The following is a 19,581-nucleotide window of genomic DNA, read 5'->3' as shown; positions in this document are numbered from 1 at the left end:
CACCACAAAAATGTTTAATATTGGTTGGTTTGTGCAGGCTATTCTGGTGAGTTTGCCAGTATTCTGATGTCTTCTGTTGATTGTGCCAGTGTTAGCTTGCATTTAGCATAGCAAATTTCCTATTTTTTACTGCTTAGTGCACACTCTAGCCAAAATGAAAAATGTAACCATCTTAAATCTGCTGTAAAAAAAAAGGCTACTCATGCCCTGCATTGGTGCAGTAGTAGTCTCTAGATTTAGACTGTCAGGTTTAAAAAGTAGGAAACCTACACCTTCTGATAATGTGTACTGAAGGTGGGAAGAATTTACAGTAGAAAAACTACAAACAATTTGGGGTGGATTTTTAAAGCCAGGCTTTTCTTGTCCTCTAGCTGGCTAGTGCAGGATGAAGTGAAATTAAGGAAATTGAATGGTTAGCTGCAAAACCAATGAGCTGAGGGACACTACGGTGTGCTAGAGAATAGAGTTGAGCAATATGGCAAAAATATAATACGGTAGTAGTTTTTATGTAGTAATAATAATAATAATAATGTAGTACTTTTATTTTTTTTAGACATCTGATCAGAGAAAAAAATTAAACATGTCCTCTTTATAATGAAACAGGCAGTTGGTTTTATATAGATATATATATAAAACCAACTGCCTGTTTCATTATAAAGAGGACATGTTTAATTTTTTTTTCCTCTGATCAGGTGTCTAAATAATAAAAGTACTACATTATTATTACTACATATACATATAAATATATACACATATACATACACATATAACTTTGGCCACAGTGCCCGTTTAACAACCATGAAACAGTAAAATTCAGGGAAAAATGTTTGTAGCACAAAAGATATTGGCTTTAGAGTTTATTGATTAACAACTTTGACCCAGAGCTCGTCCAGATGCTAATGGTGAACTGAAAAATGACAGCAGGTCCATAGAGGAACGCTGCTGTAAACCTGTGAAAAGAGAACAAAAGCAGTGTTGATGTAATGTTTTAAAACTCTTCTCTTACAGACTTTTGACTCTGTGGCAGACATCATTAAATTCCACTCCATCTTTCCCATTGTTCTCATCGATGGACGGAACCCCTCAGCAACCTCCCACCCAAAGAGACACTGCGTCCTCATGTACCCAATCACAGTACAGGACATTAATCAACTGCTGCATCTCCACAACCTGAGGAAATGAGCACAATACTATACACCTTCCTCTGTGCTGACAAAAGGCCCACAGAACAAATAAGAACTTCAAGTTATTTTATTAAGTCAAAACATAACACAAATACACTGTGATGTTTTTTTAAACACAAAGCAATGTATTTACAAATTCCCATTAAAGTATTTTAAGTCAACATTTTAGTCAGCCTGGGTCTCTGATTTCCTCATTTTGCATTTACAGAATGTCAAAGAATATATACAATGGCATATTCATGCAGTTCCTTCCAAACTGTGAACTGACCTATTTGTGTTACACCTACAAATGTGCTGTTTCATAGCAACTGCTACAAGACTAGACAACCTTCACAGAGTGCTGGCAAAAATCCCTTTCAATATAATGAGAAGTTATACAGAACAAGTCAATGAGCATTTGGCAAAACGCAAATTCAGAGCATTTTAATTTTAAACAATATTTATTTTGTATGCGTGTAGTAGGGGTTACTACTACAACAGACCGCATGTCTTCTTTTTTGTTGTGTAATCAAGCTTTTTGCATTTACAGCCTGCGGAGTGTTGATTCTCATCAAAACTCTTACCAAAACCAAAACATATGGTTACTTAGCAGCTCTGAATAAACCCTATAGCAGTCCAATCTGAATAATTTACGTTATGAGTTGCATGCTACAATTTCTTATTACATGATATGGTATATTTGCAGTCTCTAAAACAATGCTGCCCAAAGTTGGCCCACCAGATGGTTGCCTCAAGTTGTACATCCCCTCACCCAGTAAATGAAAACATTGTTGTTTCCAGGATATATTTTTAAATACTTTTCATTAAAGTAACATGGCACTAGCCACAATGCAAATAGAACAACTCATTAGTATATAACAGCTAACGCAGAAGAAACAGACATGGTTGATGTTATGTTAAGTAGCCAAGTATATAGCTTCTACTACAGTGGTAACGCTATTAGTCAGGATTGCTTTATACCAGTGGGGAAGATTCCAAATGGTGATTTGAATGTATTTGCGCAAAGCATGCTGGATATTGTAGTGTGAGAACCCCCAGTACTGCTTTAAAACCAGTCCAAACAGTTGCTAATAATGAACACATTTGTAGGTGGAGCATGGATATAACAGACTGGTCAATATTTCCTGCCATATCCTACAGCTACAGGATTATGAATTAGCAGTCAGGTGACATTCATCAAAAGGAAGACAGGCTGGAAAATTGCTGCACCTAGACTTACTTTACAAGAAGGAATTCTGTTAAATTGTGGACATGAAATGCTCCTTTAAGGCACTCAAAGAACCAAACAACACTTCAGTAATGAACCCACTGTCTGAATTTAACCCTCAGAACCTTAATCTCCTCTCCATTACATACAATTAGGGCTTCGAGGTACAAAATGTCTTATAAAGAACACCAATATCAAAAGTCTTGTGCCAGGTGTCACTGTATATACATTTGTACAGGAATCAGTGATGTAGCAAATATATGACTGAACAGAACACTGTATTGCCCTTAAATATATATGGGCTGGGCAAAACACAGAAACATGAAATCAACATGGAAATTGAAAAGAAAAACTGCTTGGATGTGCCTTAGGTTTGGTTTTTGACTTCCACTATGATGAGATGATAACACTTTTTTTTTTTTTTGATGTTGCTCTACTAATTTTGTGTTCGTTTACATTGCTTCTCTGTCTTTATGGTTAAAACATTGACTTCATGGTCAAAAAAATGATAGAAAACTGGTCAAAAACTAAAATGCATAGGGTTTCTAATTCATTTAAATACCAATAAGCTTCTACTATGTTCTGCTAGAGGTGGGCAAGATGACATCACGATGAAGGCTGGCTATTATTCTGAAATACCAGCAATACCTATACTACTATATAGATTCCTGAAAAAAAAGTGCATTTATTTAAATTACAAACCAGAAGTAGGTGTGGCTTAAAAAAGAAAATGTGTGCTGGTTATTTACTGACACTAACGGATTAGTCTGCAAATCAAGAAGTGCTAATGTTAATAACATGCATAAAGATGAAGATTTCCAAACAAGCATACTTAGTGGCTCACCGACTGCTACTGAAACATACTAAAACTTGTGAAATAATTTAGTCAGCACCAATTGGCTGAATTTCAATACCTAGCCCTAATCACCAAACTTCATTTTCATGACACAAGATGTGCATCATGTTTTATTTTGTTGTGCTGAGGTTTCAGAGGTTGGAACATACAATAATTGTTCCCTTTTTGTAATGAAACATAGTTGTTCCATATTCTTCGAGCACTGGCAATAATCATGAAATACCCAGAAAAGCACATTGTAACTACTGTGATGTAATTTATCCCAATAACAATATCACACTGCCCACCCCTACATTCAACAGCCACCTACTCTCATGAAAGACTCTTTTATTCATAAGCAGCCTGTTTACTGTTATACATGCTTCCATTGTTTTGCAGCCCTCTTGCATCTCGCCTATACTTTCTCTATAGCCACAAGCTCATATACAGAACACTGGAGTAAGAATTTGTCATGCAGACCATCCTGCAAACAAAAGCTTTCACATCCAACTGATGGTCTCACTGACATTGATGTTGACACATTTTACAAAAACAAGGCTGATAATATTCATAGCTTTGACTCAATGAAGAAGTAAAATATTTACACCATTTTAAAATATATATCATACATGGCACTCAGAGTTCAACGAGATGAGGTAGGTCACCAAATAAAGGGTCAAAGAGTTTGTAAATGTAGTGACACTGATGTTGTGGAAATACGCTGTAGTGGAATGTCTAAAGTAGAAGTTGAATATCGCAAGAAGTTGATTGAAAACTTTCAGTTACGAGTCCTTGTATACACTAGCAAAACTTTAAAACAAACATTTTTATATAAAAAGATTGGGGGGGTGGGACTGTACCGCAGGTTTTATGTACAAATATATACAAAGTTGAAAGACAATTACTCCAGTAAGCAGTCCTGTTTTTGTCCTTTTAAGCAGCGTTTGACAGTAATACTAGTATGTGCACTGAAAGGTCATAAAATACATCAAGTGAACATCCAGGAAATATTGTAAAAACAAAAGTTGTTTACAAACTTTTTCACAGGATCATTTTTTCAGAGACACCTTTAAGAACAAGTTCAGTGACCTCATATTTCCGACCCTGGACTTTCTTCAATTTCATTTTGAATGAGGGACACTGCGTCACAAGTTCAGCAGGAGTGGCCTCTTCAGTCTGGGTATGGGGGCTATGGGATGGAGAAATCAACTCACAATTCTTTTGAGTCTGAACATCTTGACCGACCATCTGAAGTAGGGAGTTTGGAAGGTTCAGAACCACCACAGGTTGGTTTGGTGCTGGAAGTTTGACTAGCTGATCTTCTTTTAACGGGGTTAACCACAGTTTTCCTATTTTACCTTTCACAAAGATCTTATGAAGACCCAACATGACCTTAGAAGATTTATGTTTCTTGCCACTTTTTTTTTCTTTTTTATGTTTTTTGTACGGAGACTGTACAGCAAACTGTGCCAGTACAGGCTGTGGTACTTGACCTGAATCCCTGTTTTCACTTTCAGAGCGTTTCCTCTTTAAAACTAGCTTAATGGCTCTCTCATGCACATTTTGCTGGTTCGATGTACAGCAAAGAACAGGTCTAGCTGTTACGCTTTCTTCTCCAGTTGCTCTCCTTGAAACCTTCTTTGCAGATTCTACAAGTGAATAGAAATCCAAACTTGGAATCCTGGCCAAAGCTACTGTAGGATTCATTGGCAAAGCAGGGTGACCTTCCCTCTGTACAAGTACATTACTCTCTGACATGGATGCTTTCTCCCTTTCCTCACATTGAGGGGAAAATTGGTTCCAATTCAATGGTGAAATATTCACTTCCTGTGATTGATCTGCATTTGTCTGTGGAGCATCTGTTGAAGAACTACACATTTCTGACATAATCTTGTCCTCTGGATCATCTGGAAATGTTGCGGCACTCTTCTCAACATCGTTTCTCTTTTCAGGTACTTCTGCATCTGGCACTTTGGTGTCTTCTAAGAGACAGTCCTTTTTCAGTTTCAGGCTAGATTTTGGATTGTTTTCTGTCGTTAAGCTAGTTTCTTCCTCCGTTTTCATGTCAGTTTTACATACTGTTGAGACATTTCCCACATTTTTTTGTGACCCTAAACCTGATGTCTGAACCGCTACCATATGTTCATCTAAAATGCCTACTCTGGTGTGAATGCCATTCAGAGTTGCTTCAGGACTATGGCACAGTGAAAAAACTGATGAAATCACAGGAAGGCCTTGATAACTAGATTCCACATCCTCAGGTTTGTTTACTGAGTCTCGTGTAGCACGGTGTTTACTCAAAGGACCTTCAACGGTAACATTCACACTGTTTGTACTTTGGGATGTGGCACTTCCTCTGCAATGCATCTGGTGCACTGGAGTAACTGGTTTTGTAGCTTTTCCAAAATTTTTGCGTCCAGTAGATGGTTGATGTGATTCTAAAGGCCGAGCAACTGCCCTTGGTACATTATAGTATCCTCCACTTAAAGATCCTGGGGTCTCTGTAACACTGATCTTGGACCATAGCACTTTTACCTCAGGTTCATCTTTCACACCTACTTTGACATCCGTAGAATGCTTCTTTAGATGGGATCCTTTGACCTGAGACTCAGGAATGGCATTTGTCTGCAAGTTGCTGGTGCTATGGATCGTTGGTCCGTTAACACCTGTGGCAACCTTACATTTAAAGGACAGTCTGTTTGCTGTACTATCTGCACTGGTGGTCCTTGAACTTCCTGGATGAGGTCCAGTGGGCTGCTGTGGGACTAGCCGAAGCTCCAATTCTCGAGTCCCATTGACATTTTTCACCTCCACCAACTCAACAAGGCAGCCAGCAGGGATGGTAATCTCTTCAGGACATGACACTGTCAAAGGTCTGTTGTGTTCAATCGGCTGGTTTAAAGGTGCCAGCAATTCCACTTGGACACAGGACTGTGCACTTGGTTCAAGCTTCTCTGCAGGTCGCTTCGCAAGGATATTGGGACGTGTTTTTCGTCGATTAGTCTTATCAAGACACTGAGTGCCAAGTGTGAAGGATGGTGCTCCCTGTCCAAACTGCTCAACTGGTGAGTTGGGATGTGTCCCTGATGGAAGAGACCTTTGTACAGCATGTGCCAGTGGAATATTTCGTATAACTCCCGTATGAACTGGTCTCTGTGCAGGTAGGGTTGTCGGCACATTTTGGGCCTCCACAGCCCTTTGCCCAAATGATTCCAAAGGGTTGCTGAGAAGTGTCTTAAGGTGGGTGTTGGTTCCAACAGTGAAAGCAATCTGATTTTTAGAAACTGATTTTGATTGAATGACTGTCTTCTCTGTAACGGTTCCCTCTTGAGTCTGAAGCAGTGGATTTTGCTGAATGGTATGATCAGCAGAGATACAAACAACTTGATTATTTGAAACGGTCCTTGACTGAATGACTGTCTTCTCATTAGCAGCTCCCACTTGACTCTGAAACAGCGTTTTTTGTGGAACTGCCCGATCTGCTGGGACACTAACATGAACTCTGGGAGGTGCACTTGGAGAACTGGCCTTTCCCAAGGATGTTTTTCCAGGAAGTCTATGATCTATTTCATTCACTTTAACATTGGGTGGATTGCTGACACTTTGAGGAACTTTATTCACAAGATGACTTGTGCTGGGCAAACTATAGGGTGTACTGACTGTCTTGGAAACAGGAAGGATGCATGTTGTGCTGGTAACTGACTGAGCTGTTGTACTGCAGATCAAATGGGTCTGGTTACTGGTTGTTTGGGGCACAGGTCTGAGATGAACAAGATATGGTGCGTTGGGTCTAGGCTGACTTACACTGGGGAGTAGACTGAACACATTCCCAGCTGAATGACTGACCAATTTTACATTTTGTATAGGTTCACTTGATGTTCTTGAAGTGTCAGGGCACAGATCAGTAATTTGTTGTTGAGATAGATGTTCAATTTTTGCATTGGGTAGAGTACAGTCAGTGGTAAAACTTCCATCTGCAGGTTTCCCATGTATTCTCTGAATGTGCTTTACCATATAGTCCCTCCTGACTGCTCCATAGGAGCACCAGTTACACTTATAGGGATATGATCCTTTGTGTGTGACAATGTGCCGTTGGGACTCCACTCTGGAGTACGAGACATGGCTGCACAGGGTACAAGAGAAGGTCACCTCCTCATGATGAGCCACATGCCTTTCAAACAGTTCAATGTCCTTGGTTGAGAAGCGGCATTTCTCACAACAGAGACGCCTACTGAGCGTCTCTTTGGTTTTATTTTCCACAAACCAGATGAAGTTTTGCTGCAAGCCTGTTGACTTCATATTTAAGATAAATCCAAGAGCCAAAATGTCTTTGCTGATTAAGTACTGTCATTACTCATTGGTATCCAACGTTGGCTGGTTCAACAGACTATGTCCATATGTGTAAGTGGCAAGTTGTAATCAGGGATACACACCTCCAGTCAACCTAACCAAAAAAGAACAAAAGTGTTAAGTGTTATTGTGATCATTTTAACTGAACAAACAAATATAGGTTTAGCAAAGTGATGGTGAGCTGAAGAAAATATGTAAAAATTTTAAATGTATATTGAATTAAATAGAAAAAAATACATGCACAAATATTTAGATTCCTATTACAAAATGACTGCAACAAATTACTATTTTCATACTAGATTAATCTTTTCATTGTTCATTACTGCTTTGATTAAGTGGAGAAAAAAAGGCAAATGACACTCTTCTGAATATAATCAGTTATAATATTTCCAAAGAGACACTTGGTCTCAACAGAATCTACCATATTAGTAGCTTATCAGCAACCTATTTGCCATGTCCTAGATGATCTGACATGAATTCATCAAATTCAATTTCAAGCCTAATTATGAATACTATTAGAGGAGCCTGTTAGCCACTTATGAGGCATGTTGGTAAACAAACACCTTAATCTAATGGATATTATGTGGATTTTGAGCCTTTGGCAAACATATGTTTATTTGTTGTAGAAACATGCTGGGACCCAACTGTCAATTTAGCTCTTTGAATAAATGCTAAAACATCAGCTGAATCCAAATAACAAAAACCTCAAAGCAAAGCACCTACACACTTCAAAACGATTTAAAATAAATTTTTCCTCCGAGACCTGTTAAACCAGCCACCGCTTTTTTTTGAACTGCCACTCACGCAACATCATTGGACAGCTGAATGTGCTCGAAGGAAAGCACCAACCGCCAGATCTTTGACGTCAGCTAACAGACGCCTGCGCTGACTAGCATCATAGAGCGAGGCCAACTGTGCTCTCTTGGACTTCCGGTTACGAATGGCTGCAACATTACCAGGAATCGAACTTGCGATCTCCTGATGATAGGAGCTCCCGTGCACAGGTAGCTATTCGAGTAATCAGTTAAGCGTTCAAGACATTATTTGAACACTCTGATCAATCTTCAGATATTCATTACATTTCATCATGAAAAGACAGACAGAGGCCAACAACGGTTTTGCTCATATTTATTATCTGAATTTGCCACAGTTAAACAGATATCCATTCATGAACTCTTAAAGAAACTCAAATCTCAAAATCTATCTGAATGCACATCCCTAACATAGACACCAAGGTTGAATTAGAATGATCATTTTATCACCTCCACGATTTTACCTTTTGTTTGCTTTCGTTTGGTCAACATTTATTCCATCATGGAAAATACCACTGAGGGCAACATTCAGGCCAAGTTGAGCTATGCCAATAGAGCAGAGCACTGAAGAAGTTTTGGAGCAACAGACCTGTCTGAACATGAACATGGAAGTCAGGCAGGTTCCCCACTTGGCATGGGTGGCCTGTCCTCCTTGACCTTGTGTCAAGCTTAGAAGACACAAGCTGCAGGGTAACAAAGTAACTCGAGTAATCTGGCAAATAGAATTAATCAAATTTTTTCTTACCAAGTGAGAACAGTAGGACCATTTAAAATGTGGATTATTGTTATATTTGCAAGAATAAGCAAATTTCATTTCAAGTAATTTTGAGAAATCTTTAATGCTGCTTTGAGCCAGTCATTCCATGAACTTCACATTATTACAAAGCAGGACTTCAAAATCTTAATTTTGTAAGTGGCCCAATTACCACCACAGTGATTGTGCTGTTTACCATGTTTATGGGAATTTCAATGTTATGTTAGTACCAAGCTAAAGGTAGTAAAATCAAACATGTTTACATGTACAAAATGACAACTTTAGAAATAAATTCTGGCAATAATTTGTTCAATGTGTTTACTAGGAATTGAGAAATCTGATAATGAGAAATCTACAGGCCTAAAGAGGCCATTCAATAATTTTAATTTCTTGCTAAACACAACTTATGGAGTTTTGCAGCCCACCAATAAAACACACCGAAGAATCAGCAGTAATGTAAAATTCAAACATCTTGTTGCAGTTTCATATTTGACATGGAGTCACTTACTGCCAAATATTTGGGAGTTGTCTGGTCTTAAATTGCAAGTAATACTGTCGTGTGTTGCAATTTTAGATTTTAAGTGTTTACTTAAGTCTGTAAATTTTACTTCTCTGCTCTATGCTAGGTCTGAAGTGCAGGTGCTATAAAACCAACACACATTAGATCATTGAGATTTTTGAGCTAAAATGAGCTAATCTTCATAGGAACATCAGAAGTGTACCTGTAGGTACATTAACCATTTTTATTAGCAAATAAAATCATTACCCCCAGTGTAAAGAAATCCGAGTTGATAAGTTCCTCGACCATTTCAAATCAAATCACTCGGAACAACATCTCAATGATGGAACTGACTGTGTGCAAATTCTCACAAGTCCACCTTATTTAGTTACTACAGCTACATCCATCTTATGATGCACAACTCCAGGTTGTCAAAGATCTATGACTCTCAACTCCTGCTGGTGCAGTCGACTCCTCAACTCCGCTTAATTTTAACCAAGACAGTGTCGGAGCCATTAATAAAGGGATAGAGCTGAGATTTAACCTCCTAATTACAGTTTATAGCGTAGCTACACATTGCAGTGATATGGTGACAATTGACAGTCCCTAGATTACACATATAATATACCTAATACCACTGAACACAACCGACTAATGTTTGATCACAACTCATCATCAGATACACTACTTCACATAGTATGGCTGCTAAAGTGAGTGGGAGGTCAAGGAGGCTACAGGATGAGAAGAAATGATGTACTAAGAAAATCATCAATTTAGTCATAATTAATTGAAAATGAAAGTATGCATCTCATTTGTCTGTTCAAATGATGCAGCAAATGTACAGCATCAGAATGTAACAGCAGCGCCATTTACGGTGGAACGGACAATTTGGATAAGAAACATACATGATGAATATGATGGCAACTTCAGCTTCACTCTCTTTTCCACCACATTATGTAAAAATGTTGTTTGTTTTGTTTTTGTTCCCCACACTCTTTAATTGTTTACTGAAAGCCTAGTCATGAAGAAAATAAGCAGCTTGTTTTTCCATAAGCAGACTAAGGCCCGAAACACACTTCACGCAAGGATGCGAACGCAGATGGGCTTTCACGCATAGTTGCGTTCAAAAATGACAAGTGTGAGCTGCATTCTGAGTGTCACAGCAAGGGGCGCTATTAACGACAGCCAAGCCTGACCAAGCGGTCTTGTACCGCCAGCGTGCTTGCTCAACTGCCATAGCAGATGACCACTTAAGTCTAATGCAAAGATAGCATAAAAATATGATAAACTACTGCATTTCCAATCCAAGAGAATAGGTCTCTCTCCTCTACTGTTCACGTTTAGCCACTGAGGCTACTGGAATAACAGTAGATCCCACTCTGATCTGTACTCTATCGCCCCCTTTAGTACTGAGTGTTTTAATTCCACAGTAACATAAGAACGCGCTGTGAGTTTGTACAAAAGGCGACCAAGCGTTTGCAGTAAGTTGTTCTGTAAAGTAAAGTAAAGTAAAGTGTTCACATTTGCGTAATTAAACAGTCACAATACTCAATCTCAGACTCTTTCCTACTTTATACAAACCTTCCTCAAAATGTCTCTTGAGCCAAAGACCCTCCCTGAGGGTCTGAATGGGAGAGTGACTGAATGAGAATATATGGAGGAAATGCTTGTGTACCCTAAACTAGCTGCCATTTTGCGGACGAAGATCATAATATAACAAACTGACAGTCCTGTAAGGACAATGCGTCTACTAAGGGTGTTTTCACACTCAAATGCACCCAGGGCTGATTCTGGGCTTGTTTAGGGGAAGTGCTCATTATCGCTGGTTTGCTTTCACACACACAGGCATTCCACCCATATCATGGCATGATTGTGCAAATCCACATGGCAGGGTTCTATGGGCAGGTTTGCAAATGGTAAGCATGAGCTTCATCCATTTGCAGTTTTTGTTACTTTCTTTGAATATAAACACTCAATCAGTAAATAACACAATCTTTTCTCATGACATCACAAAACTATTCAAAGCAGTCATGTTTCAAAATGAACCAATCACACAACCCCACATACAGCACCAGGAGCAGATAGCTTCCACATGTGCAGTGAACCACAGCGGAGTTTGTTAAAAGCAAATGCCAGACCACCAATTTCAGTACCACAGATCAGTTCAACAGACCAATCCCAGGCTCAAAAACAGCTTTCATACTTGACCAAGCATACCGAACTCACATAGCAAGCAGACCTGTGTCAGGAAAAAGCTCTAATGTGAAAACACCCCAATACGAAAAACCAAAGTTTTGTGAGATGAGTGACAGCAAGATGTAGTTGCAACAGCTAGAGCTCATTTATGGCACTGCAGCAACATCATGAACCTTCTCACTTTGACAAACAGAGATGGTATGACCAACAAAAGATTAAATATGGTGGAAAAGTATGTGTAAAACAACTAGTAACATACTGTTTGTTTAAATACTAAAATAACTGAAAAGACGTTAGCCTATCAGAAAGACCTTTATGCCAACCTAAAAAACTCATGCATCCAAGATTTAACGTAGCTAGCCAAAGTGGGTGCTCATGTCAAATCAGCAATACCAATAGTAATTTTCCTTGTGGTATACCAGGAATTTCCTGTTAATTTACTTTAAATTTCACAAAAAATTGTGAAATAATGTGATAACATGCAAGTTCCTGTTACACAGCAGTTTGTAGCAGACAGTAACCCAGAGACCCAGAGATTAGAGTCTCTCTAATGGTGGCTCTAAATACCATTAAGACATCATTAAGCATCTGTAGAAACACTCTTTTAAAGTACAAGTATGTGCAGACCCAATGGTCATAGTCTGTAACAATCAGTATTTTAAATGTACTATAGTAGCAGTAATCAGTAATGATTTCTTCAAACTAACTTTTGCTCTAATAACATTAATGCCGCTGTTTTGCCATTAACGAAAAAAAGAATTGTAACACTTGGAAGACATTTGCTGATTGGATACGACTGACTTACAGCTTACGAGGTTTGATTCGATTGGCCAATCTGGTCGTTATGCTTTTTGCCATTGCCAACCAGTAGGGTTGCTCTCTTTTCTCATATTAGAGAATCTCTGCTTGATGATGATAAAAACATGGAGCCGACAGAACTGAAGAGTTGAATCCAAGAATTTTGACTATCAGAGTCACTGGCCAAGAGTTGACCTCAACTCCCAGTTGTAGTCAGTGAATCTATTCTTTTGGAATCGACTCTCCATCATCACATCCATCAAACTTTCACCTCAGACTAACTGGTACCATGATTTGAAAACACTACTCAATGCTATTCAAAAACAGCCAGGCTTTACCTAGCTTTTTGAGTCAGCACTGACACAGATACTGATGCTGGTCAATTTAAAGCAAATAAGTGATTCAGGAAATCATATTCACACTAATCAAACCAGGAAAATCTTAGAGCAACTCAGTGCTTTTTATCTACTGAGGAAGTGAAGCAATGGAGACTGACCTTGACCAGATGAGCTAATGCTTAAGCTAACACTGGAGCTAACAAGTGCAGCGTTCTGCTGAGTCATCTTGTACGAGGTATTTCTGCATTCTACGCTGTAGACTGGGGTTCAATCTCCCACCTGGGCAAACACCCTACACTATACCAATAAGAGTCCTTGGGCAAGACTCCTAACACTGCCTTGGCCTACCTGTGTAAAAAAATGATCAAATTGTAAGTCGCTCTGGATAAGAGCGTCAGCCAAATGCCGTAAATGTAAATATCAAAATAATTACAGTGCATTAACATTATCTTTACACAGAACAGAAAACATTTCGCGCTGTGTTTAACTGTCCGCTACTTTTGATCTGGCTCATTTGTCAAGATAACTTCTGGCAGGTTAAGAAATGCTAACTTAGCTAGTGATAGCAAGCTGATATTAACATTGTTCTGTGATGTTATTTATCATTGAAAATCAAGAATTTCACTGTTAACAAGTTCAGCAACCAGCAGGTCTTTGTTCTGATATCTTCTCACTTCAGGAATGAAACAGAAAAGGCTGCTGAATTCCAATTTTCCCATTATCACTTCTGCACTTCTCTTATCCTAATAATTCTGACTGATAGACCATTTTCATACTAGTTTCTTGACGCATAAGTAAATAGTAGCATTAAACGGCTTCCGGTAGTGCTGTTTACAATGGCTGATATGGCTCGAAATCATGCACCAATAATTCAACCAAACAACCTCACCTTAGTTTCCACTCGATCAAGTTTAAAAATGTTCAACTTCAGCTAAAAAGCGCTGCTCATCGCGTGTCACTTTTAACAAGGTAACCAATCCAAAAAAAGAGAGCGAAACTGAACTGGAGAGCGAATGAGGGCTGTACAGTAGGATAGATTTACACACATTTGTGATTAAAAATGCTCAGCTCCAAGACAAATATTTAACCACTGGCATATTTACAATCCTGGAGGTTGCTATCACAGATGTTTGCTTAAAATCCTTGATAAATAGACTCCTCACCACTGTAGCTCAATGTGGTTTGTGGTGTTCAGGTGCTTACTAATATTGCTAATGTTTACATGGGCTGAGCAGGAAGAACCAAACCTGGTGGACTATTTCTCCTCCAAAATGAAGCAATATAAGTGCAAATCTGTTTAAGGTCGCGTGACGTAGTGTTGAATATAAAGATCCGCTCCTTCTCTGCAAAACCTGTCTCAGACAAATTCCTCATGGGTCAGATGTGGATTTTTTGTTGAATACATTTGTCTAAATGCAGCTGCTTTGACACAGAGATGTGCTTTCAAATGTGGTCTGCATGACACAGTCATCTGCCATTGTGTACTTTGTTGACCTGGCTCGCACTGACAGATGTGCAGGACCATACAAAGTTTAACTGTTCTTAAGTTCTGCACAACGTGCTTCAACCGCATCAAACTAGCCTTTGCGCCCATGTTGGAGGAACTATCAACCATACCAACTGCTCTACTATTAACCACATTGAGGCCGAAAGAAGGTTTTTAGGGGAGGTGAAAACTGGAGACCCTCCATTACCGCTGTAGGGTGTGATGATGCGGTCATCATCACTGCTGATGAGTTTTACCTGATGTAAGCCTTTGGAGACAACTGTGATTAGCTAAGAAGTGTTTCCCTTGGGGTGGGCGACATGGCGAAAATACTATCTTAACAATATACAATATGCATCAAGATATTTAGTTTCCTTTTGAGATTTATTAGAACACACAAACATGGAACTTTTAGTGCCGTGTATAATACAATAATGATACTACTACTACTACTAAAAATAAACAATTTTCAGTGTTTCACAGACAGCACTGCAACAAATCCAACTAAACCTAGCTAATGGTGCTCTCTTTGTAAAGGAACATAGTCAATGTTCTTTAAATACTAACGTTAATGACCCCGCTAGTTCAAATGACTCTTTTCCAAACTGTCAACTGTCATATGTGCAGCCATGTAAACACAGCAAAACGGGTGAAATTCTGCTTTAACTGAACTCAATGTCAACATTTTCAGCGTCAGATTGCTGAGCTTTCTTCCACTAGCAGCCATAATCAAATAAGGCTGCAAAAATATTTCCTTGTGAGTCGCCTGACTGATTAAAATCATCAGAGGAACCAAACGCACGACGGAGCCGGAAAGAGGCTGCCATTCTTCCTTTCCCTGTGCATGTAACGTTATCCTATTGCTCAGCAGCCTTCAGAGGCTGTACAGGGGAGAGTGGATAGAGTGGAGGGGGGTAACAGTAACACCAGGGAAGAAAATGCTGCCATGCTGCTTTAAAACAACAAACAAAACGGACACAAGAGGCAATCTCGCGTGAGCTAAATCACATTTTCAGCGACTACCGACACCCGTGGGGGGGGAGGGTCTCTACCGAAACAGCGCTTCCCCGCCGAGTCCATGCACCGTTCAGACACAAATCCATTGTTTGCAAAAACGTCGCCATGACGAATCTCCCCCACCCCCCCGTACTGAAGCAGAAACCGCGCAGACCAACCTTTTTCTCCGCATTTGCCTGCTAGAGTGGCCCATTACGGGATGAAATCCGTCGCCTAAAATCAGATGAAACGTTATTTGCTCTCCCGCGGCGATTTGTTGCGATAAATTCCGCCGTGGTCGCTCAGTGGAGCTGCCTCAACGCCATTGGCTGCCCGCTCTGCTGCAGTAGAGCTCTACACAGTCACGAGCTCCCCCAGCTTAACCCTGAGCGTGCCGGAACGGCTGTAGAAGCCTCTTCGTTTAGTGTGTTTGAAGTGCGTTTTAGTGCGGGCGTTTTAGCTCTGCTTTACTCATTGCTGCCAGATTGGGTCAGGGATGTGTTATAAACGTGTTTAAGCGCGTATTAGACTAGTTATACGCGTGTTTAAGGAGAGCCTGCCCACTTCCCGTTGCTCTGGCTATATCTAAAACGTGACTGAAACGCCAGAGGGCGCGCGCGAGCGAGTCCTTTTTAGGAGGGAAATTGAGCTAAACGACTAAAAAGGAACATTTTAAAAAGGTTTCCAACCTCTTGTTCAGGACTTCCGTTTAAGTTTTGATAGTAGAGGCAAAGGCTCACTAAACAAGCTAAACTTACCTGTATATTTCCTTTTTTTCTTCAGTCAACGGCTCATGATCAGTAGGACACTAGCATTACATTAGCATTTGACATTACCCGGTTGACGTTACTGATTAGTCAGCTTTAATGCTACTGAGTTCTGATTGTTTGACATTACTGATACTGAGTACTGATTGGTCAGCATTACTACTACTGAGTGCTGACTTGCCAGCAGAGCAGTTCATTGGCTGAGTCAAGCGGTTTGCACTCACTGACGTCATGAATGTACACAAGGTGCTGTTGTAAAGTCCTTTAACTGTATTGAGGTAGTGCTCAAAAATATAACACAAGGGTTAAAATGTTTTCTGCCATTCTGTGTTCTGGAAATTAATGTATTATTCTGTAAATAAAAAAATCAGCATTTCCAACTGATCATTTTGTTAAAATGATTCATATTAACCTATTCATTTTGGACTCTTGAGAGCGCCCTCTAATGTTTGATGAACCTCGAAAACAACTGCTGGGAGAGGCTCCAGCACCCCCCACGACCCTGACGGAGAAGCAGCTTAGAAAATGGATGGATGGATTTTGGACTCTCGAGAGCACCCTCTAGTGTTTGATGAACCTTGAAAACATTACTATTTGGCACTTCTCTCTACAACTGCTGGGATGGGCTCCAGCACCCCCCGACCCTGACGGAGAAGCGGCTTGGAAAATGGATGGATGGATGGATTTTGGACTCTCGAGAGCGCCCTCTAGTGTTTGATGAACCTCGAAAACATTACTATTTGGCAGTTCTCTCTACAACTGCTGGGATGGGCTCAAGCACCCCCCCGCGACCCTGACGGAGAAGCGGCTTGGAAAATGGATGGATGGATGGAGTTCTCTCTAGACATTCTCTGGTTTAAAAGTACTTTGAGGATTGTCTCCACATGTTCTTTTTTATGTTAGGTATCTGTTGAAGTGTGTTTGATGTATAATTTTTTTTTTTTACCAATGTCTGACTTCTTTAATGCCTGATAATTAAACTGATTTTCTGACCATTCTTTTACAATACTTTGCAAAAGCCTTATAAAATAGTTTAAAATCTTTTATTTTGGCAGTAAGTGTGTTTCAGTTACAGACTGTAGTCCATCTGTTTCTCTGCATGCTTTATTAGCCTCCTTTTATCCTATTCTTCAGTGGTCAAGACCTCCACAGGACCACCACAGAGCAGGTATTATTAAGGTGGTGGATCATTCTCAGCACTGCAGTGAAACTGATATAGTGGTGGTGTGTTAGTGTGAGTTGCACTGGTACGAGTGGATCAGAGACTGCAGTGCTGCTGGAGTTTTAAACACTGTGTCCACTCACTGTCCACTTTATCAGACACTCCTACCTTGTTGGTCCACCTTGTAGATGTAAAGCCAGACACAGTAACTCGTCTGTTGCTGTACAGTTTGTTTGGTCATCCTCTAGCCCTTCATCAGTGATCAGTGGTCACAGGACTCTGTACACACAATCTGTTTGTTTGAAACAGATGGACTTCCATCCATCCATCCATTTTCCAAGCCGCTTCTCCGTCAGGGTCACGGGGGGGGTGCTGGAGCCTATCCCAGCAGTCATCGGGCGGAAGGCAGAATACACCCTGGACAGGTCGCCAGACCACAGATGGACTTACCAATCTAAATACAGAAAAAAATTAAATTATATATATATATATATATATATATATATATATATATATATATATATATATATATATATATATATATAAAATCTAAATAAACATGATTGTATGATTGTTAAAAAACAAAGATTTTTTTAATGTGGCAAATGTATTTCTCACTAAAAAGTAGAAAAGCAGATGTCAGCATAGTAAAATTGAATGAACATATATTTCATTACATCACATCTATAGTAAGTTTCTGAAGAATCTGTGTAAAATGAATATTTCTATAAAGGGTATGGACCCTTATAACACCATGTTAAAACTAACCCCCTCATGGGGAAGCTGTATTTTAGCCTGGCTGTCTCTCATTGTGAGATGTTTACATGCTTCAAAATAGTGCTATCTTATAGGCTCCAAAAGGGTGAATAAAATAATATACGTGAGAAAATTGAAGTCAGTAATAAATAAATAAAGATTAAAAAGTTAATTTCATGGTAAAAAAAAAAAAATAATGGAAAAGTTGGTCAACCTTGAGAAGTATCAGTCTATTTGTTCCAAAATTCACAGTTCATGATGCTACAGGACTACGAGAAAGTGACCAAAAGCTTTAAAAAAAAATCAATGTCATATTTTACCCTTGTGCTGGTTTTGGAAGTCATCCAGCATGGCCTTGCTGGCTAACCAACATACCAGAACTTACGCTGCCCAGAACAGTAGGGTGGCAATGAGTTTTATCTTAGATTTAGCTGATGGTAAGCTCTGCAAACATCACTGACCTCACTGACTGGTGTCGCAGTGGCATGGGTAGCTCAATTACCATGAACACTGCTTTTAGACCATTACACTGCTCAGCAAGGACTTACAGGTATGTAAGCACCCCAAATCTGAAAACACACACAGCTCATTCACTAGACCTCTGAAGTTTTGTTGCTATTCTGTATCTGGTATCATGCTCAGATTAGGTTTTCTGTATATAAAAAAGGACAGCATTTTTAAAAATCGCCGCTGTAGTGATTTTTCAAAATATCTGGATAATTAAATGTTTCAGAGCGGTTTGGTGTGAAATGCTTCCTTCAAGAAAGACTTACGGAGTCTAATCATTCACAGTGGTGGTGACAGGAACCAGACGCCTTAAGAGTTTAATGCATCTTAAAAACTCCCCCACAGAAAGTTATTACACAAAATTATTATAAATACTATAAATTCCAGACATTGTTTTATGGTAGGTTTTTTTTTTTTTTGGCCTAAAACGTATTTTATTCAGTTTATCGTGATCTAGTCACGGTGGAGGGATACACGAACGGTCAAAATAGTCCCAGAAATAACACTATTTTAATTATTTATTTATTTTTCAGTTTTACCACTATTTTACCATCAACATTACATGTAAAACAAGCCAGAAGTAACCAGTGTTTTTATATAGTCAATAACATGGGCTATATTTGTGTTGTACATCGAGTAATGATTTGTTTACATTTCAACCACTGAATTTTTGCAGACATTCTGAAAGATCGTTGGAAGTCGCCTTTCGAGTCAGAAGCTCACACATGCTTGCACACGTCTATGAAACCTTATAAAGCTCCTACGGTGCGTGCGAGGACATATAAGTCGATGTATCGCCCTCAAACACGTTAAATACACGGTATCGTAACAAACATGAGTCATTAGCACTAAACCCAGAAGCGGCACCATCACACGTCACTTCCCTCACGAGCCCGAGCCGCCGCTTTACTATATTTGGGCAAAGGCGCGAGCG

At 39.5% G+C, this 19,581-nt stretch overlaps 2 protein-coding genes across 3 annotated transcripts in view; one reads left to right on the top strand and one right to left on the bottom strand.

Moving 5' to 3' along the window:
* LOC108431914 (cytokine-dependent hematopoietic cell linker) overlaps positions 1–1,352 on the top strand; it is a 49,842-nt gene extending 48,490 nt beyond the window's left edge. For both annotated transcript variants that reach the window (XM_017705400.2, XM_017705399.2), the window contains exon 19: positions 1,009–1,352. In XM_017705400.2, coding sequence (XP_017560889.1) covers positions 1,009–1,182 — 174 coding nt within the window. In that variant the 3' untranslated portion in view covers positions 1,183–1,352. The remainder of the gene's footprint in view (positions 1–1,008) is intronic.
* On the bottom strand, positions 1,237–15,996 carry LOC108431913. The gene is made up of 2 exons (XM_017705397.2): positions 15,635–15,996; positions 1,237–7,670 (listed from the first exon to the last, which is right to left on the bottom strand). Exon 2 carries the CDS (start codon positions 7,523–7,525, stop codon positions 4,268–4,270), a length of 3,258 nt encoding a protein of 1,085 aa, XP_017560886.1. The 5' UTR covers positions 7,526–7,670; positions 15,635–15,996; the 3' UTR covers positions 1,237–4,267.
* Between the last annotated feature and the right edge of the window lie 3,585 nt (positions 15,997–19,581).

The sequence above is a fragment of the Pygocentrus nattereri genome, chromosome 14, assembly GCF_015220715.1.
Source record: "Pygocentrus nattereri isolate fPygNat1 chromosome 14, fPygNat1.pri, whole genome shotgun sequence".
NCBI classification, from domain to species: domain Eukaryota; kingdom Metazoa; phylum Chordata; class Actinopteri; order Characiformes; family Serrasalmidae; genus Pygocentrus; species Pygocentrus nattereri.
Note: the sequence above shows the minus strand (reverse complement) of the source record. Positions and strands in the feature narration are given on the sequence as shown.